This window comes from Anabrus simplex, chromosome 7 (genome assembly GCF_040414725.1).
Source record: "Anabrus simplex isolate iqAnaSimp1 chromosome 7, ASM4041472v1, whole genome shotgun sequence".
Classification (NCBI taxonomy): domain Eukaryota; kingdom Metazoa; phylum Arthropoda; class Insecta; order Orthoptera; family Tettigoniidae; genus Anabrus; species Anabrus simplex.
The window spans coordinates 92,385,365-92,408,100 of record NC_090271.1 but is presented as its reverse complement, the minus strand read 5'-3'; the positions used below and the strand labels follow the sequence as shown (position 1 = coordinate 92,408,100).

General features: G+C 42.3%; 1 protein-coding gene across 9 annotated transcripts in view; it reads right to left on the bottom strand.

Moving 5' to 3' along the window:
* Nucleotides 1-22,736, bottom strand: part of Ndae1 (Na[+]-driven anion exchanger 1) — a 917,075-nt gene that overhangs the window by 498,115 nt on the left and 396,224 nt on the right. For all 9 annotated transcript variants that reach the window (XM_068228594.1, XM_068228592.1, XM_068228596.1 and 6 more), the window contains exon 2: nucleotides 8,524-8,624. In XM_068228594.1, the coding sequence (XP_068084695.1) occupies nucleotides 8,524-8,624 (101 nt within the window). The remainder of the gene's footprint in view (nucleotides 1-8,523; nucleotides 8,625-22,736) is intronic.

Here is a 22,736-nt window from a genome sequence, read left to right as displayed (position 1 = left end):
AAAACCTGGTAGGCCCGCAAGAAGATCTCGCTGTTCTTAGTTGTCCAAACGAGGAAGGAAGAAACAATAATAATTGTACTGGGGGTACATCTTCTTCGGCCAGTTAAACTGCGCGCCTTCTATAAGGCCATCTATGTAATCTAACTTGAACTGATTTAGTGCACGATAGTTTGGTTTTCAACTGTTAGATGTCTCTACCATCGGTCTAAGTGCTCCTTCTGGCGGGATCAACGATAATTAATTCTTAAGGGAAAATTGATTTTTACCACTGGCTAAACTTAGTTTTTGAAGATTGTTTTTTTTTCATATATCAAAGTTGTCGACACTTCCGCTGGTTTCTTCTCCAATATTTTCTCTAGCCAATTCAAATCGAGGGTGTGTACAAGAATTCAGGCTATCAGTAAGGAGTTATGGAACCTTTCCCTCGAAAATACTATAAAAGCTGGGCGCTTTAGGGCCGTATTGGATTCTTTCAGCTCCAGTTTATTGAGTGCGGCGTGTTCTAACGGGGGCGAGGCCCGAAGGCGGAGTTCGGAAGGCCCAGAAAGCAAGGTAGGCCTAATGGCAGAATTTTTACAAGCATGTGATAGCACCTGCAGTTATCTTGAGGGGAAGGTTTCAACCTCTTATTTCATGTAAATTTCTAAATTTGGTGGTTTGAATGTAGAAGTTTCGGCCAGTCTGAAGACTTTGTTCTATTCCCTACTGGAAAATATGTAATGTAAGGGAGCAAAGAGTGATTACCCTCTGTTGATTCATATTCAACTTGGTATGGGGTGACCAAAGTTTCTAATACCTTAAATTCTTAACACTTTTGGTATTTAATGTTTCTAATTTAGTCACACCCGTGCAGAATAGGCTCAGCCTCTGTTTCATTGGTCCATAAGCCCACTTACGGATTTAAGTATGTCTAGAAGGAGTGAGGGTGTTTCACCCCCTTGCATTTTGTTTTCGGCCGGTTTCAACCAACCTTTTCTTTTTACATTGCGGCCATTTAGTATGGGCTCTCATGCCCCTGTTTATTTGGCAATTGTTTTTGGTGCGAAGTTCTCTTAAAGAACAGAAAATTATAAACTGTTGAGCAATAGATAAGGCCACCTCGGGCCTATCTTATGCACGAGTAAATACTTTAATTAAAGACAACCAATGGGTTGTAAGTGCTCTATTAGAAACCGGTGCCTCTGTGAGGCTAGACTATGATACAGTTGGAGCGCAGACTCCCATGAAGAGTGAAGGATAGGAGCAAATAGTGCTCTTACAAATCTTGTAACTGCCAAGATCCATCCAGCTCTTTTCTGTGTAAATTAGCATTTGTAATTCTCTCAAGTTTTGTACCTGATTTTTGGACTTCGAGTCATTGTTCTTTCAGATTCTCTATTTATCAAATTATAAATACAAGAGAGAAAAGAAAAGAAAAATTCCAAACTGGTTGTGATAAGTTATGCTCTAGTTAATTCCTTGTCCACCCATTCACTCCAGCCGCTTCTTACACCTCTGTGATCCACGATATTCACGTAACAATAGTAATAACTTTACGTCCTACCACTTATATTTAAGGTTTTAGGAGACCCCCACGTGACGTAATGTTGTAACTGTTCCCTCTCGTCCAAAACACTTGGGGAGATGAAAGTTATTATCTTGGGACACATGAATATTAAATAAACTATTTGTGGCTTGCCCGAAAATTGCCACGCAAATAGAAACAATTAACATTCCATGGTTCCCCATTTCTCTATGTAATGTTTGGGCGCCATGGTTACAGTTTTAAACAAAACTGTAAACCAAAATTTATATTTACTAGCATAGAGACTTATACTTAAATCACAGGGGTAGGATTTTAAATAATTAACCATTAAGTATCGCTTAAGAAAGAAAATTAACGCAATATAAAATACAAATGAATTTATTATACAAAAACAATGAGATGAATCGGAAAAGTTTCCTTAAAGCGTGGAGGAATTTATAATTTAATTTACTGAATTTACTATTGCTTGCTTTATCTAATTGAAGCTCACCAATTGCAGCTTTCGTTGACGTCATCTGGTTTCCGTGGTTACTCGTTCTCTCCTTCTCGATGTAGAATTTGCTCCATGGACATCCTTCCTTCCTTCTCTGATATGGTACGGGCTATCTGGACTAGCACTCCCTGCTTGCCTAGTCTTTAAAATAGACATTGGCCCTATACTTGTAAAAACTGATCAGCGTTGATCGTAAGAGGAGAAAATTCAGAGATATGAATTTTTCCATATTAGTAGAAATCTCAATCCAACTGAGCTATACTATTTATACGGTACAGACTTGTACCAAAATACCGTAGACTTGAACTAAACATAGTTCTTCGTCCATAATATTTACTGAAAATAACACAAGCCGTAAGCTTGTTTCTTGTCACGCAGATCCGATAACATAACCGAATCTAAGTACTGTATCGAAGCGATAATACATTGTACAAAAATAACTCTGTCGCAGAGCGACCACACACTGTTTCATAATTCAAATCACGTCGTACAAAGTAGATGTTCACAGTTGAAGTAGTAGTGATGGAGTATCCGTAGTTAGGTTGTAAGGTTGTTAGGTCGTAAGGTCGTACGGTTCCGTTCTCGTGTTGAGAATCAGTATATATCCGGGCTCACCCCCACTCTTGGTAAAAGTTCAATCTCAAAACTCATATACAACGAAGTATCTGATTCGATAGATCGAAGCATCAACTCCCTTTCTCTTCCTCCTCGACAAGTCCAGAAGGCGTGGCGATGATATAGCTGACCAGCTTGCAAGCCTCGCGCACGGGTCGCTGTTTACTAGCCTTGGTCATAAGAGAAACCCATGACTCACCCAAAATCCCAAGCTTCAAGAATAACCCTCCGTATACACAAACATGAGATGAAATGAAAACAACTATGTCTGAACATATTGACCGTATTTACAACATAATGAATTCTTATCCTACATAATATAATAAATAATAAAACGATGTTATCATATATACAATATGATTCCAAAAAGCCTTGATTACAAATGATCGACGTTGAATAAATATGTTATTACAAATAATTGCCGACGGCGGATAAACTTGATATCAAATGATATCGCGTAAAATGATGATATATTAAATTAGTAGGGCTGGAGAAGCCTGGACGGTTACAATGTCCCACAGAAGATTTTTCACGTGTCAGTAAACCTAGAGACTCGAGGCTGGTGTATTCAAGAACTTTCACATACCATGGAACTGAAGCCTGATAGAACCTGCCAACATGGGCTCGGAAGGCCAGCGTTCTACCGTCTGAAACACCCGCCCCATTTACCCTTTAACTTGAGATAATCGCAACGCTATATGCCTGTCGAGAAGTGGAAGTCTCGATATCGGGGAGATTGCCTAGCTCTACTGCTCCTTAATAAGCAATTATCACCACCACGTCTCTGTGACAGAAATCGTAGTCGCAGTTTTCCGAGTGAACCGAGCACGGCCACACCTCCTCGCTTAGTTTATTTTATACAGATAGCCGGAAACAACGTGAACAGTGTATGTGAGCGTTAGAGGGTTGGTCATACTGATATATAATTTGAAAAACAAAAATCTCGCAGTTGTCATTTTATCACCTGTTGAAGTTGGTCAATCAGATAGCTTCGTGGGCGAATTGAAATGGCTACTTGCCGTACATTTTTATTTAAAAAGCGTCTCTGATTGAACTCCGGCTCGGTTAGCTACATTCTCCATGAGTGGTTCGAATTTCCCCTCGAGTAATGATTTTCTGAACTTCCCTCCATGTTTGTCAGTTGTTCACGTGCTGTTGTATCGATTGCGTTAATCACGGCCGTCTCGATTATGCATGATTTGGTTCGCGACATGCGAAAAATTACTTATAATAAAATATTTAATTTGAAATAAGTAAATTCGCCATAGTTTCCCCCTGAAGTCTATATTTACCGAATCGAAATTCCAGACTGATATCTCTTGGAAACAATTTGTTCGATACAAATATATTAATCGTTGTCAATTTGAGGTACATTTATTGGAAAACTTATTAATGATCAGCTGAATCTTCCCGAAGGGAAATTTTACACCATTTAAAACAATGAAAAGTGATGTCCTTGTGGTTCTGAATCCACGTAATACTGAAGGTCCTGTGGCTACAAGCATGTTATCAAACCAAATGTAACCCTAACAACATACTTTTCATGACCTATACTATATTTTTGGTGCGACGCGATATAATGGAGATATCTATAATTTCAAACTCTTGGTAATTTACATTTTTCATACTAATGATCCCCATCTTACCAACATAAACTGCCATGGACAGGTACAATTGATCATATAAAAACCAAGAACTGACTTTTCTAAGTAATTTTTGGAAGAGAAAAGTACCTCTTACATTCTGTAAAGTACAATTCTCTATCGATAATTTTCTTCAGACTTTTTAAAATGTATCCATAGATTTCCAGCCATGAACTTTATCTTTTAAAAAGAGCTTCACTGTTAATCCTACAGTACGCACGAATGAACATACAAAAGGTGCGCCTTCATTATTAGCCTTCAAAGAAAGCCCACTCGAGTAAAGGGGGCATGAAATGTGTCGCTTAGGGGCGGACATATTGATTTCCCCAGCGCCCTTTCCCACAGCCGAACCAAACCAAACCCCCTCTAAAATTAGCAACTACCTTGCAAGAGCTTGCGAAACAAAGGGGCACCATCTTAATGAAATCCGCCCTTCAGCTGTACTGCAAACAGACTCTGCGTATTGGCAGCGAGTTGATCACGAGCCTGCAGCGCAATTACAGTAACCGCAGTTTCAATGCTACATTGGGTATTCTAAGTTCTGAACGACCAGGCTTACAATACCTAAACTTATTATTCCATCGGAAGGCCATCGTTACTATATCGCCTCTCCATTGCCTTTCAGCACTGAGATGGATGCCATTATGCTAGCTTGCTAGTTGCTTTACGTCGCACTGACACAGATAGGTCTTATGGCGACGATGGGACAAGGAAGGGCTGGGAGTGGGAAGGAAGCGGCCGTGGCCTTAATTAAGGTACAGCCCCAGCATTTGCCTGGTGTGAAAATGGGAAACTACGGAAAACCATCTTCAGGGCTGCCAACAGTGGGGTTCGAACCTACTATCTCCCGAATAGATGCCATTATGAAGAAACTTTTTTTTTTTTTTTTTTTTTGTCAGACAAGTTCAGTATGATGTCTAGAGGCAGTATATTTTTGCATTAATTTATGTTCGATTTCGCGAAAAGGAAACAATTTTTCGCGTTATTTCGCGAAATAGGGCTGATCCCATCGCTTTAATTTCGCTTGAATCATTTCCTAAAATTATTCATAAAATGTTTCATTCATGAGATTTGTGAATTATTTTTGCGAAATAAAGAGAAGCAATCTTGATAATCATTCATTACTTCTTATGTAATCTTGATTAGAACTACAGTACAATATAGTCCTAATCAAGATTAATAACAAATTGCCCTTTCAGTCTACATGGACATAGGTTTCACCCTTGTGTGGCCAAATTTAATGCGAAGAGATATTTCTGTCGAAATGAGAAATTCTTAATCTGTCTTCTGTTTTCCTTCGTTCACGTCATACTGGAATGCAATTTCAATATCGTTATTTTCCATGAATTTCGTTACATTTTCGCACTTATCGCAAAAATAAATTTCGCTTTAAAGTGACCTTGTCGCTTTAATTCGCTGTACTTCGCGAAAACAAATTCCCTAATTTCTTAACCGGAATCAGACGATTCTTTAAGGTATCTCAAAATCGCTTCAGAATACTTTTGTTGCGTTTATCGCTAATGCGAAAAAGTAACGCCTCTACATATAGGTCAGCAACTGAGGCATGATCGAAACACGCGCAGACTGGGAAAGAAGAGTCGTCCCTACCAGGTGAGCACACGTGAGCTATCCGTCACTTTACCCTCTCTTTAAACCTCGGCTGTGGCTATGCGCATCGCTTTGCTTTGCTTTGCTTTGCTTTGCTTTGCTTGGGTCATGTGGGCACGTTTTCCTTCGCAAACAGGACCTTCAATGGGCCCATAGACGTGCAATATTATTGCACAACAATCGGGTTTGTGCAATATTTTGATAGCTGCCCACAGACGTACAATATTATTGCACAACAATCGGGTTTGTGCAATAAATAGAATCGTGTGGAAATAACATTGATGGCTGTGCAACATATAGTCAGTCCAAGGCGGTATTTTGTTTGGTGAACACACTTTTCCTGTATCACGAAGCCGCTTCACTTCCTTCCGGAAGTTTGGAGAACTGATTTTTTTAAATAACTTCATGCTTGTCGGCGTTTGGGTATTTTTCGGGATATTTCTCAATAAGCACCTCGTTCTGTTCATCTTTCTTAACGCGATTAATGTAATCTTTGATCTTAACGTCCCATAGAGCCGGAAGGCTATGGTACACTTCGATAAACTCCAAAATAAACTACTGTTTGACATCACGGTACGTTCTCCCCCACCTGTTGATACCAACTGGCGGGAGGACGGGATATTGCACAACCTTTCAATACTGCGCAATAATATTGCACGTCTATGGGCCACTAAGGGATTGTAGAAAAATAACCTGCAGCAGTCTTTGATAGATTCCCTTCCGGTATCAAGACATTAAAGAAGATCATTAGTGCTAGTGTAAAGTGAAAAGTAAAAGTTGTAAATAACGGACACTGAATTTGTGATTTTCTGCTTGATTCAGAACGTTAAAATAATAGTATGTCTTGTAATATTTTCTTTGCACGGAACTGCGTGTTGTACTTTTGTTGTTGTTCTTGTTGTTGGGTAATTATGTTTTAACTTTACTTTATTATCTCACTACTGTACGTGGGGTATTTCCTAACTGCGATGTATTTGTTAATAATAATAATAATAATAATAATAATAATAATAATAATAATAATAATAATAATAATAATAATGTTCTGCCTGCTGGCCTACATGCACTTCGCTCCATGTATAATCCAGAGGTGCCGTAGCCGCTGTGTAACAAGGGAGAGCAGTAGAAACGAGCCTCCATTTCTTACGAAATCGAACGGAAGGAGTCAAATTACTCAGTGAGATAAATCTGCAAAAACCTAGCCGCATATATAACTGAGGAATGTAAATATAACCCTTTTTTCTTTGGACAGCGATGTGGAAAATGTCATACATTAATAGGACTGTTCAACTAGGAAAACATGTTTACATTATGTCAGTGATGATATTTAAGAACCAATTTTTTACATTGTTATATTCTATTGCCCAAGGGAACCAAATGTGCCATTTGATTCACGTAAGAAAGTGGAGAGAGAAGTTTACCTTCCATGGATACAATGGGCTAAATTATATATGAATGCGATATTCCAGACGCTGATTTCACTCCGATAATAGTCTCTCTCTCACCGATGCTATATACAGTAGTGAGCGCTCTCTGTGAATTTCATAATTAAATCAAGTTGCTTGGTATTCAGAATGTCAACGGATAAAAAATGACGAACGCAGAATGCAATCGCAGAATTCTCAATCTCTTCTGGTGATTGAGCATGTATCTAGTTTAAATGCGTAACTTCGCGACGAGTCGGTATGGGCAGCTACAACTTACGTTGCTGCCATCTAGCAGCGCATTTATGCCTATTCACAAAAGATGAGACAAATACCCGCCAGGCAGACGCGAATGTTCCTTGTAAGTGATAAATAACGCCTTCGCAACGCGGCAGCTAGTTTTGGGCATTTTTAACTGGTAAAATATCGTCTAGTCTACCTCTGTGGTGTCGTGGTTAGTGTGATTAGCTGCCACCCGCGGAGGCCCGGGTTCGATTCCCGGCTCTGCCACGAAATTCAAAAAGTGGTACTAGGGCTGTAACAGGGTCCACTCAGCCTCGGTAGATCAACTGAGTAGAAGTGGGTTCGATTCCTACCTCAGCCATCCTGGAAGTGGTCTTCCGTGGTTTCCCACTTCTCCTCCAGGCAAATGCCGGGATGGTACCTAACTTAAGGCCACGGTCGCTTCCTTCCCTCTTCCTTGTCTATCTTTTTCAATCTTCCTATCCCCCCTGCCCCCCCCCCGGAAAGGCCCCTGTTCAGCATAGCAGGTGAGGCCGCCTGGGAAAGGTACTGGTTATCCTCCCCAGTTGTATCCCTCGACCCAGAGTATGAAGCTACAGGACACTGACTTTGCGGCGGTAGAGGTGGGATCCCTCACCGAGTCCGAGGGAAAAACCGACCTTGGAGGGTAAACAGATAAAGAAGAAGAAGAGGAAGGAGAAGAAGAAAACATCGTCTAAATACAATTTCTGCAATCGGCTTTTAACTGGTACGTTCAGTGATTTTAACCAACACTGAGCTTTCACGACCTCGAAGAATGGGGATGGAAAAGGAGGATTTTCCTCTCTAAACCCGAACATTTACTTTGTAAATTATTCCTGACTTTCAATAATGCCGAAGTATGGAAGCGAAAAAGCACAAATTACGGTTTTCAGAAGCCAGTGTATACACATCATATATTCTAGTCACGATCGTTCAAACACACAACCTTACCTTCGAAGTCCTTTTCGGTGTAACTCGGCTGGTGCGCCTGGTGGGCGCCAGGATCCTTCGGCGCCTCATCGTCTCCCAGGGAAGGGTCCATCACCCAGGATCTGCAACAGGAAGATAAAAATAGAACATTAGTAACTTAACCCGTTCATTTATACAATTACACCAACCGTGAAGAGCTATAAGCCCATAGTTTCCTTTCGGAACTTTGTATTATTTATTTACCATAATTCTGTGCAGAAATGTGGAAATCTATATAAAATGCTCCATAGACCTATATTGATATTATTTCCAATATTTACAAAGTTTACATACTACTTAAATATTAATGAGCACGATATACATGCATGTTTAACTGCTTGTTGGAAGCGTGGAGGATAGTCTTGTATGTGGTGTAAAAGTTCCAGGAATGTAGGGACAGCACATATTCCATATCCCTCGATCCAGCCTAGAATCGAACCCCTGGCCCCATGACTGAAGGCCAAGACGTTGACAATTCAGCCATGAAGTTTTTTTTAAAGAGAGATGAACATATTTTCTCCCGCGATTCACTGACATATCGGTGTCTTTCGGTTTTCAATACGTTAAGAGGGGGAAGTACAGATTTCTCTAGTTTCAATGCACTTTTTTGAAGGAGGAAGCCATACGTTTCAATGTCGACTCCGTTAAACTTCAAAACTTTTCAGTCTGTCGAACACTAGATATAACACAGTTGTGAAAACACTATTAAAGAAAGAAAGAAAGAAAGAAAGAAAGAAAGAAAGAAAGAAAGAAAGAAAGAAATGTTTCGTTCAAAAAACATCGTCAGATTCTATTAATAATAAGTTCGTGTGGCTATTTCTAGCCGGGTGAAGCCCTTATAAGGCAGACCCTCCGATGAGGGTGGGCGGCATGTGCCATGTGTAGGTAACTGCGTGTTATTGTGGTGGAGGACAGTGTTATGTGTGGTGTGTGAGTTGCAGGGATGTTAGGGACAGCACAAACACCCAGCCCCGGAGCCACTGGATTTAACCAATGATGGTTAAAATCCCTGACTCGGCCGGGAATCGAACCCGGGACCCTCTGTACCGAAGGCCAGTTGACCATTCAGCCAACGAAAATCAGATTTTATTGAATCATACTAGTCAGTACGGGTTTAAAATTTCATTGTTGATATACACTGACTGAGCAAATGTCATAGGATAGCGGAGCACTAATGCGCAGGTGTGTTGTCTGCGCACCACACGCCCGCTGTGCCAGCGCCAGTTGTATAGGAGACCTTGTGAGTAGCGGCTGTGCATGTGACAGGTGTAACATGGAACGTCGTCGTGAGCTGACACCGTTCGAACGCGGTATGGTGGTCGGTGCCCGTCGGATGGGAAGGGAAGTGCGATTTCGGAAGTGGTGCGGGAATTCGGCTTCACACGATCAACCGTGTCCAGGGTGTATCGTGAATGATTGAATGCGGGTGTCACCGTCCACAACAGACGAACGACCAGCCGTCCAGCCACCCTCGATGACCGTGACCGGCGACATCTGAGACGGATTGTCAATAGTGACAGACGGGCAACCGTGCAACAAATCACGGCTCAATTCAACACATGCCGTGCTAGACACGTCTCCCAGTGGACAATCCGTAGGGACATGGGTTCTATGGGGTATGGGAGCCGGCGCCACACACGGGTGCTACTGTTAACCCAACGTCATCGGGCACAACGACGCGCATTTGTCGCCAGTCCAGTCACCAGGGATGGACACTGGAACAATGGCGTAAGGTGATATGGTCGGACGAATCACGATTTCAACTGCACCATGCCAATGGGAGGTACCGTGTACGGCGCAGACCACATGAAGCGATGGATCCCGCCTGCCTCGAAGGTGTGGTCCAGGGCGCTGGTGTCTCTGTTGTGGTCTGGGGTGCATTTTTCTGGTATGGAATGCGCCCCCTAGTTGTTCTGGAAGAGACTTTGAATGGTACGCGGTATGTTGAGCTGCTCGGAGACCATCTCCACCCATTTTTGGCCTTCCAGCGCCCATTCGGTTCTGCGGTGTTTCAAGCCACATCTCTCCCACGTCGCCCAGGAATGGTTCCAGGAACATGCAACGGAGGTTCAACGACTGCCATGGCCACCCAAGAGCCCCGATATGAACCCTATCGAGCATATCTGGAATGTCCTGGAATGCAGGCTCCGTGCCATGGATACTGCACCCACGAACAGACCAGCATTGGCGGCCGCTCTGCAAACGATTTGGTGTCTGCTACGTCCAGAGGACTACCAGGGACTTGTCGACTCACTTTCACGGCGTCCCACTGCAGTTCGCAGGGCCAGAGGAGGCCCCACACGCTATTAGGTGACTATTCCATGACATTTGCTAAGTCAGTGTATTATTTCTTGATTCTAAGCTAAGTCACACATCTTCAACGCACAGGGAAAGAGATCGACTTCAATATTCACAGCAAAAGTTAAATCTACACTATCTGACATTAGTAAAGCACCCAGAAGAAATGGTCAGATATCAATGTAACCAGGGGCGAAGCGTCAGGGGAGACAGGGTAGACAGCGTGTACCCTTAACATTTTGTGAACGAAATACTGTCTAGTTAACTCAGTTATTTTTAGGACATTAGTTATTTTCACATTCATGACATTATTATAATCTCCGCTTTACTTATTTTCGTCTCACTTCGGCAATGTTAGGGCTCGCGTCAGTTACACGAAGCACGTAGGCGAAAGTAGACGCTGTCCATTCTGTGTATTTTCCCTTTGATTTCAGATAGAGCAACACTAACGCTATCTGTATGTGCTGACTGTGGAACTATAACTTTCCTACAGCGAGATTTCTCCGCCCAGTAGACAGACTTGCCAGCGTCTCTTCTTGCTCTCATTGGCTAGTATTTGGATCCCAGGTATAAGGGTGGTCTTATTGGCTATCATCTCAGACATGTTTTTAATGTAGTTAATTTGAATTTATTTTATTATAAGACGGTCTAAAAATAAAATAATCATATTCAAATACGAAATATAGCAAACTTACACCTAATAAATGAATAACAGCATAAAAACCCTTCAAGTACATGCACTTCCTTGCCCGCCATTATTAGTTAAGGTATTAGAACCCCCACAAGTACTGGCTTACATTCTGAATAATGAACTCCAGTGTGTGCATACGGAAACAACAAAATTGCTTAACTAGATGCCGTATATTCCGTTAACGCCAGTTTCTAGTGAACGCGCTACTAATGCCTTGAAACGAATTAACACCTATTTAAGGAATTCAGTGACCAACCAGAGATTTCAAGACGAGGGGTAAAGATACATTTGCTGAAATGAAGGACAGGCGGATTTAACTCATTTACAAGAATATTGTTTAAGGTGACTTGTACGGAAATCTATTTCTTATTTCTCTTATTAAATCTACATAGCAATATATGACAACTCCCACTGCCCATTTAGTCTATATTTAAAAATAAAACGAGTGCATGTAGGATTATAGGTTGTTATAGGATTTGTCTTAGTTTCAGTTATTAATATAATATTGAATGTAGATCTGTATGCGTCGAAAACAAAATTCCATATATACACTAATGTGATTAAAATAGTTTAAATATTAAAAAAAAACTGTCTCCCCCCTTACTTAGTTCACGTGCACAGCATCGGCGGGTATATACATGATTAGAGGTGCAATTTTGTGACAGGTAGAACGGCCACCAGAGTGCATTAGTGTTGTTACCAGGGTATATAAGGAGCGTGAACAGAGTCATACGTTGAGTCCGCGCCTAAACCGCAATATTCCCCCACCTCCCGGCCTCAGCCTGCCCTCCAGCCCGCTCCAGACTTTAAATCTAGACCCCTCCCTCCTCCTGCAATTACTATTACAACTAATTGCTCTTCAAGTAACCCCTGTAACTCCTACCATGCCTGCCAAGCAATTAATCATAAATTAAACCCATCATCAAACCAGACCAAGTTATTCTCCTGGCCAAGCCCTCTCAGTCCCTCCTTCCAACCTCCTCCCTTTCCAAGCAAGTTCTTCATTCCGCTATGTCATGCAAATAATCACAGTCAAGCAACTTTGGTCACGGTTAGCACCTGGATGGGTGACCACTCACCCTCCTTTTGCATACCTACCAATCTCATTATGACTCTCAAAATTCAAACCCTTACCAACCTACTAAGACTTCCAATCTACAAACCCCACTACGGGAAATTATGACTACCTAGGGCTTGCCCCTAAGTCACTTTTTGACCCTCCGGGGTCCAGGTCATATTCTGACCAATGCGATTCCCAACTAAGGTCCCACCACCAACCCAAATCACTCTGTACATACCTACAGGTCGAAAGCAGCACTCAAGACCTTCGGGTCGAAGGGCTAAAATTGCACAAAGGATCCGGGCCCCGCCCGCATATCCCTTGTGACGTGTGGTCGGTCTGTCTGTCTGTCGTTGAGTGATCACCGTAGGATACGGAGATGCCGCGTACTCTTATGAGACAACGTTATGAGATCCTGATAGCGTTTGAAAGCGGGTTCGTTGTGGGTGGTGGCATCGTACAATGTCCAGAGTTGTGGGGCATTCGGATAAAACAGTGGTTAGATGTAGGACTGCGCGTTGAGGGCAGGCATACACGTCGTCAAGGTTCCGGTCGACCTTGTCTGAACCACCACAAGGGAGGATTGCCGTATTGTGCACCGAGCAAAACGTAATCCCTTCGCAAGTGTGCCTGTCATTGGAGAACAAGTAATGTACTCCCTGAAACATTCTATGTCTGGTCGGAGAGCAGCAGAAGACGCACTAGGGAATTACCGCCCCATGCGCACGCTGCCGTTCACACCACAACACACGCGGCTGCATTGGAGCGGTGCCGTGACCGAGAAGCATGGATTGCTGATGAATGGCCTGGCATTGTGTTCAGCGATGAATCGCAGATCTGCACCACCCCGGATGACCATCGTTTGCGAGTATGGCAGCGACCTGGGGAGACATCCCACACTCCCAATGTTTTGGAGAGGCACAGCAGTGTTACTCCTGGCGTCATGCTGTGGGGAGCCATCGGATATAACCTCAGGTCACGGTTGGTAGTGATTGAAGGAATTCTGACGGCTCAACGGCACATCCTAAGTCCTCATGTGTTACCTCTCGTGCTACAGTATCGTGGAGCCTATTTTCAACAGGACAGTGCTCATCCATACTCGACATGTGTCTCTACGAACTATCTGCGTGATGTTTAGGTACTCCCGTAGCCAGCAAGATCCCCAGATCTGTCCCCGATAGAACATGTATTGGAACAGCTCGGACATCAATTCCGTCCCATTGCCAGTATTCAGGATATTAAGGACCAGTTACAACAGTTATGGGCAAGCTTGCGTCGGAAGAGGACACCCTTTCCAACCGATCACTGCATGCATCCAGGCCGAGGGAATGCAACGTTATACTGAAAATCGGGCTCGTACCACCAAGTTCTTTGTAAATTTGACTCGATTTTGTAATCACTGAAATGCCATTCCATACCCTCTCTACACGGATGTTTCGTTTAATGTCCTTCTCCCCTTTCGGGTGCTTCAATTTGTTCTTTTCAGGCAGTGCATATTTGTACCACGTAGAGTTGTGGGAGCTTCGATTAGCGTACCGGAGGCTCTTCATCATCACCAAGGTGATCAGTATCCCCATCCATGAGTTCTGAAGCAGTCCCCACCGCAGGGACAGTACATATGCTCGAATGGAGCGCCAGTAGAGTAGAATAACTTTGAGAAGCTCCCCGTAAAACTTCTGTAGCTCGATATTGATGATTTTAGGCTGTTAGGAATTCTGCTTAACCGTTCCATCCTCATAAATAAGTTTCAAAAAATTTTGAAGCCATTTATTGTTACATTTTTCAAGGGAAATTTTTCGCACTTCATTACAATTTTCTCAAATATTCTCTACGTGATTTGCTTTACCATGTAACTGTAGAATGCCCTGAGACAAATAAAATGACACCTCGTATCATGTACTGCCACAATGGAGGCCAAAGCTACACTAAACTTTAATCGTGCGGCACGGCTATTTTAGTACCTCAAGATGCGGCGGGACTAAAGCACCACCCAACCACGTCATACCGAGATCAGACTCTGGTGTAACTATAGTCGTAATATTGAAAGACGAGTTCTGACAGTTATTAGAGGGAGGTCCGTTTACTGCCTGCCTGGGTGAGTAGAAGGGAGTAGGGGGTATGGTTTCCATTGATACGAGGGCGTACCCCACTGTGGTTGCCATGGAGATAAGCTTGCTGGCCGGCTCGTGTTACTGGGAGTTGTCAAACCTCTCACTTCTGGGTTACGTACAACAGAGCACAGCGGTCTGAACGAACGAACAAGTGAGCCGGAATCGAAGGGGAGGAGAAAGGAATGCCGAAATTTGGCAACATCGTGCAATGACACGTTCAATGCTCCTACCACCAGCCCTATCTGTCAACCCGCTTCTTTTAATTTACGGGTATAGGTACACGCGTACACAGAAATGGCGTCACTATATAAACAAAGCATTACATCCTCCCCACCTCCTCACTTAACGTATTGCTGCAGGTAGACAGCCTGCTGCAAGACTTTGTTATGATTGAATTGGGCACACTGGTGGATGTATAGCAATACACACACTGTGCCTTCAGTACTACCCGTTCACTCCCTCCCCTCCTTGAACACTACCCCTTCACTACCTCCCCTCCTTTTCAGTACTGGAGTGGGACAATGTTGATTGTTTATATCACGGTACCATTTCTGTGCATGCGTGTACATCAGTTCTTCATTTTTACAACGAGTTTACTGTCATTGCACGTGTTATCTAGAAGTGATTTCGATTTAAAAAGCTCCACATTTTTGGAACGGTGATCGGTCTAAGTACCGTTCCTGAACCTTAGATGAATTCTATGTAAAATGAAAAGTCAGAAAATGCTACGGTACCTTTTTTCTTTTTACTCATAAAGGTGTATCTTCCTCCGTAACTCTGGAGAGAAATTATTTGTATTCGGTCTTGGTAGAGTGATATAGGTGAGATCTGAACGTCGGTAAGTGAAGATGTATTTAGTATGCAGCAAGCAGTAAACGGTGACAAGATGAAGTAGTAACTATGACTGATACGTGCTTCTCGTAACTTGTCTGGCAGTCAAAAAGAGCTTAGCTAGAAGTGGTGCGAGTATCTCTTTCTTTCAAGCTAAGGAGTTCTACTTTAACTACCTGACAGGGAAACGTAAGCAGAAGTACAGAGAGAGAAAACATCAGGAGAAACTAAGAAACTACCCACCAAATCCCTCTTTTTAACTTTTTTTACGTTCTACTAATTACTTCCTTTCCATTCCTACTCACGCCTTATCCCACCATCACCATACGACCTCTGTGTCGGTGAGGCGTAAAACGAAAAAGCAAAATAGTATATTATGCAAAGCTCCTATACCAGCATTTATTAAGAAGCGAGTACGTTGAATTTCATAATTTTCATGACATGTTTACAGCCAGATGCCCTTCCTAACACAAAACTTCAGTTGAGGAGCTACTGAAGGTGAATGATGGTGAACGAAATTGGGTAATAAGTGGAAGGAATCAGCTATGGCCTATGAACAGGAGCTGTCCCAGCATTCACCTGGAAATAAAAATTGGAAACTACAGAAAACCATTCTAAAGACAGCCAGTGCTGAGCTCGAACCCACTCGTCTCTCGAATGAAGAGCTTTGCCCCACAGCCGGAGCACGGCCTCTCTGTTCGGTCCCAGTCCACAAACATATCCATATTCGTGCTAACTGACCAACGTTCATATCAGGAAATGTATAAATTTCGCTTGTAGTCACCATGATTTGATTGTGGGATGTCGAGGTGGAGATCGACGACTGGCCATCTGAACCATTAAAGAACTTGGCTGCATTCACTAAGAAACGAAATTATATACCAACTTGGTAACATTGTGCTCTATTTACCACTAGAGGTTTTGTTATCCAATTAGACAACCACTGGATTAAATTAGATGTGTCAGGTGCACAGATAGCAGAGTTGGCAACGCGTAAGATCAACAAAATCAGAAAAAAGTGTTTCCTCGTTGCACGTGTAACGACCGACTCGTGCAGTAATGACGTCATCCGAGTGCCTTTAATGGTGTATTGAAACATGGGGACGGCCTTGGTGTAGGTCATCAACTCGACATTTAGCTTTATAATGTTTTATCATCACCATTTCAGACATTTTCCGTATCAATTGCGTTTTCACTTCTTACAAGTAACAAAAAGTTTGATTTGATGGCTCACCGGGAATGTAGTAATAATAATACTGTAAGTGTAATTTCCGTGTACAGGAAGGAAAATGGCGGTGGAGCGACGTAACGCTTGACGCTTATCCTGAAATAATTGCTGGGGAAAATAAAGCACCGCTGTTAGTATTATCAAATACAGTAGAGACAATACGCGATACTTCCGGATTTAGTTTTGTTAAAATGGGAGACAATTCGCAAGTGGCGCTCCTAGTGGCGTGACCTGGACATTCGCGCTAAATTCGAATATAAGTGAAAATGTATATATGGAAATGGATAAATAAATTGTCCGTCTCTGTGGTGTAGTGGTTAGTGTGATAAGCTGCCATCCCCGGAGGTCCGGGTTCAATTCCCGGCTCTGCCACGAAATTTGAAAAGGTGTACGAGGGCTGGAACGAGGTCCACTCAGCTTCGGGAGGTCAACTCAGTAGAGGTCGGTTCTATTCCCACCTCAGCCACCCTCGAAGTGGTTTTCTGTGGTTTCCCACTTCTCCTCCAGGAAAATGCCGGGATGGTTCCTACTTAAGGCCACGGCCCGCTTCCTTCCCTCTTCCCGGTTTATCCCTTCCAATCCTCCCATCCTCCCGCAAAGCTCCTGTTCAGCATAACAGGTGAGGCCGCCTGGGCAAGGTACTGGTCATCATCCCCAGTTGTATCCCCGACCCAGAGTCTGAAGCTCCAGGACACTGCTCTTAAGGCGGTAGAGGTGGGAGTCGGAGTCCGAGGGAAAAACCGAACCTAGAGGGTAAACAGATAACGAAGAAGATAAATTACGTCTAGAAAGAATGTGTTATTAAGATATTAACTTCAAAGTTGCTAAAGCAATTGTGGATAAATGAATGAAGAATTATTTAACAATGGCAATATTTAACAGGTTATTATTTAAAGGACTGAAATTAGACATCTAATCAAGATGTGAAAGGGACTGCTGTGAAAGGGCTTGATCTTTCATTTATGCATTACTTTTTTAGCTTTAGCATTCCTGAACTTTCACGGCTAGATTCATCTTTGTTATCATTTAAAAAACATCGTATCATCACATTAAGGCACTTGTCAATAAGAATATCGGCACATTACTTACACACATGATTCAATGAATTAACATTTAAGAGCTGGAGAATTTTCCTCTTAACTTGAAGCCTTCTAATAGAGAAAACATTCAAAATTTCCCTATAAGCAATACATGCCATTACATTAGGGTAAAGCAAACTTGCATCATATTGTTTCAACAAAATATGTGCATTTCTTAAATCACCCATATTTTCTTCAGTACTTGACAACGCATTACGGCATTCCAAATGGACTTGGAACACAACCACCCACACGCATATGCATTTTTCTGAACTAAATCAAAACTCACAGATCACGCCTACAATAACACACCGGTATTGAAGGTTAACTGCTGCACTATACAATGAAATAAGCTTACTATATTTTAAGCCAGGTAAAATATGGGTCGCGCAGGTCAGAATTTTAGTGAGTACTATAAAAATCTCTTTTTAACTGGAAGAATATATATGTAAACACAATATTTACTTACATTTTTTGTCACGAGAGAAACAGAAGAAAGACCGCGAATGCTTCTGCACTTCATAGTTATTGCAGCCAAACACAGCACATATCTTTTCACTCATATTGAGAGGAGATGTAAAGGAATGACACACACTACTATTCACTTGTATGTATGTTGTATGTTGGGTATTCAGCCCGAAGGCTGGTTGGATGCTCAACAGGTTCAGCATTAGCTGTCATAGATGGCCTAGGTGTCACTGAAGAGGTATACTAGGGAAATGAGAGGTGAGGTAGTTTCCCGTTGCTTTCCTCACTGAGCCAGAAGTTGCTCTTGCACAGCAGTCTGCCAAGCCCACTGAAAGGCGTGTACCAACCGACCCTATGAGCGACATTTTCACACCATTCATAGCAGGGACTGGCTGCATAAGGAATGGCATTACTAAGTGTCACTCATACCTCAGCCACTTCCATATTGTCAAAGCCAATTATAAGACTGAGACAGGTCAATGAAAGTAACAATTTTATTCTAGCTCATACCAGAAGACATAGTGCACTGTAAACACTACATCTTGCCAGCAAAGGCCTCACTTATGTCAACATAATGCAAACGCACAAGTAACGCCAAAAACGTCATAAACAAATACACGTGCTCTTATGACAGACTCAGTAACTCCAGGTCACTCCGCTAGACAGAGCTCTGATCGCTGTCCCTCGATATGTCGCTGACTGTCGCCTATTTATTACTACCATTATTTACCACAATTCTGACAAGAGAAATATGAAAGGTCTAAGATAAAAGTGAGCCTCACGTACTAATAAAACGTTATCGATACTAATGCTTAAAATTAGATAGAATTTACATGGTTTACAAAATAAATTAGTAAATATTGTGTTAAATATACAGCATGTTCCCAAACATGTGGGAAGCAAGCGGTGGGGAGAGGGGACTGATAGTACGTTCCAAAACAACAAAACATGTCTCAATGAACATATTATTTCCGCAGACGGAATAATAATAATAATAATAATAATAATAATAATCAAAAGATTATCTAATATAATCAACTCAAGGAAGGTCAAAATACACTGGCTACAAGAAACTAAGACGGACCTCCAAGAAATGAATATCACAGACGACATCATAGAAGATCGTGGAGCTTTTAGCACAGTAGTAGCCAATCACAAATTCGTGGAGAAACATACAAAGAAACCTGGTAGGAAGTGGTCCACTGAACGCAAGATGCAACACAGTGCATTCATGAAGAGATTTTGGGAGGATAAGAAGGCGAAAACTATCAGGCCAACGAACTCGTTCAAAAGCGCTCTTTGAAGGGGCATAACGAAGAAAGAAGGAAGTAATAATAATCATAACAACAACAACAACTTGGAAACATGGCCTGCGCTGTATATAATCTACCCTCCTTCCTTTTATCCTGTGCGCCATCTCTCATAACTTGGTGTAGCCGTTGATTACAATAAGACCTACGGCCCTCCTTGCAGGTAATATACTGCACGCTATCCAGCAGAAATTTACGGAACGCTATAGTGTCATGAGAGATTTCGTTGATGATGATGATGATGGTGCTTGTTGTTTAAAGGGGCCTAACATCTAGGTCATCAGCCCCTAATGGTACGAAACGAGACGAAATGAAATGACAAAATAAAACGCCGAAATCCTCCACTGACCACAATTCAAAAAGTGAGGACGAAGAATGAATGGATGGATATGAATTTAAAACCATCAGTGGATCCGACAGGCAATGTCTCGCATTCACAGAAACAGACGTGAAATAATAGTATTACTGGCCAAGGGACTGCGTCTGTAGCATAATACTGAATCAATGATGCTTTTAGTCTAAAGGGGTCCAAAATCCAACTCATCGGGCCCTCATAAGGGTACCTATCGCTATGAAAGTAGAACCATGGTATTTGTCATGTTGCGGTACTAATCAAAAGTAGCGTAGACTCGCGGTATTCCACTATGGTACTACTGACAGGTAATGAAATTCGCGCATGTAATACAGACCTATGGTGTTTCGCACATTGCGGCGCCATTTACAGGCAACGCGAACCTATGGTGTTCATCACGTAAGTGTATTAACCACAGGGACTCGCGCTATCCCGTGGTGCCTAGGCAAGCCAGAACCATGATGTCGCCCATCCCATGGTGTCGCTCATATAGTGGTACTAATCACAGGTACTGTAAAAGCCGGCACCGTACTCTTTTGCTGCTAATAACAAACCTATTTGGTTCCTAACATAGTGGTACTACGCGCAAGTGAAAGCTACTCATGGAGTTCCCCGCGTGGTGGTACTAATCACAAGTAGTTTCATGGTTCTAATTCATGCCTCCCTTGGTCGCCCCCTTTAGTCGCCTCTTACGACAGGCAGGGGATACCGTCGGTGTATTCTTCGTCTGCGTTCCCTACCCACGGGGGGTAGAGATTTCGTTTTTGAGGTTGGTACCCCGCATTACTGTGTTATTAAGATGGCACTAACTGTGCCTGCTGCTTGTAAGAAAAGGCGATCCAAAAAAAAAAAAAAAAAAAAAAAAAAAAAGTGATTCAGTGGTCATCTTCTCCGCCCTTTCTTCGTATGAAACAGAATCTGTGAACGTTGGAGGCTGGCTGCAGATAAACTAAAGGGGAACTTCAAACCGTAAAGGCTCCTAGGTTCGATGCGAAACTTCTCCTGGTTGAGGAAGATATTTTATCGAATTTTAAATGTGCAATTATGTAAAAGTTACAGTACGATGTTCGGGCTTTTCTATTAAATCAGGTAGGCAACTGCTGCGCTATTTAACGCATTACCTAGGCTAGAGTGCATTCGCCTTACGCTATTTCGCCATGTGCAACTAGCTTACGCATCCAGTATAATTTTCAAAACTTACTAGGATGTGCGAGTGTTTCGCCATCTGTATCCTCATCCCTTTTCTTTTACTGCGAATAGGCATTTTCAAAATATAACCTACACTGAACGTTGTTTTCCATCCTCCAATTCGCAGCGTAGTTCGGGCTTCTCTCCTGATGAAATTGGGCATTCGTGCCCGTTAGATTGTTTTCTCATAGTATTTTCGGGGCTTTTCTATAACTATTCTTTCTTCTACCTGTAGTTAGGTGTTCATTTTTTCCCGTGACACATTATATAGGTTGAGCCCAGCTTCTAAATTTGAGGGAGGAATTCCCAATTACGTTTTACTGAGGGAACTATCTAGTAGTTCCCACCTTGGAATAACCAAGGATTTCAGACTCGAATATCCCTTTGCGGTACATGAATGTACCAGATCTAGCGAGTAAAACAGGGCTCTAAACTCACATCTGCGCGCATTTATTTACTTAGAAATCTATCGGTGCTGTGGGAGCATAAATCTTGTTAACTAGTGTTCAAAATTTGTACTTAATAATGATATATTTTCTAGTATTATTAATTATATAACGTTTACCAGTTTCTTTAACCCACTTTACTTTGTTATCTTGTTTAAACATTGAATTAATTGTTTTTAGAGAAAAAACAAGTCAAAGTTGCTAAATACCGGGTAAAATCGAAAGAGTTTGATTTTCCCCTTAACGATCTCGTCCAACCCTGAGGCTCTATCGTTTCCTTAAAAACCTACACTCTGCTGTAATAATAATAATAATAATAATAATAATAATAATAATAATAATAATAATAATAATAATAATAATAATAATAATCTACAGCCTGGAGATCAAAATGGCTGCTTGACCGCCTATTTTAGTTTTCGATATTCTAATCCAAGTATCTATGCAGGGGCACCGCGTGTAGGGATCAGCTTAATCTGAACTCTTCACTATCAGCACATTTCTGAACAGAATAAGAACTAGTCAGGGGTGATGTTCTGGTCTGATGTACAAATGGGGGAAACTACCCTGCGGTGCAGTACGGCAGACCATCCTACAAATCATCCGAGATGCCCCTTAAGATGGTACTCTGGTGACCCTGCGGACTTTCTGATGGCAAATTAATCATCCATCAATAAATTACTCTTAACCAAACCAAACCCCATGGCGTAAGAGCCCCGAAGGGCTACAGCCTACCAAGCGGCCCCTGCTCATCACGAAGGCCTGCAGATTACGAGGTGTCATGTGGTCGGCTGGACGAATCCTCTCGGCAGTTATTCTCGACTTTCCAGAGTTCAGATAGCTCCCCAACTGCAACCACGTAGGCTGAGTGGACTTCGGACCAGCCCTCAGATCCAGGGAGTCGAACGAGGGACCTCCAGGTAAGAGGCAGGCACGCTACCCCTACACCGCGGGTTTTACTCTAAAACTTCGACTTTCTCTGCGACTGAGTAATTGGGCATATCAAGTACAGTCGAAACCGTTTATTGGGACATCGCTTTTAACGACGTTTGGAATAACGGCGAAATCTAACGGCCCTGTCTAAATACTATATAAACACTGCACCTAAAAAAATCGCTTAGTACGACATATTT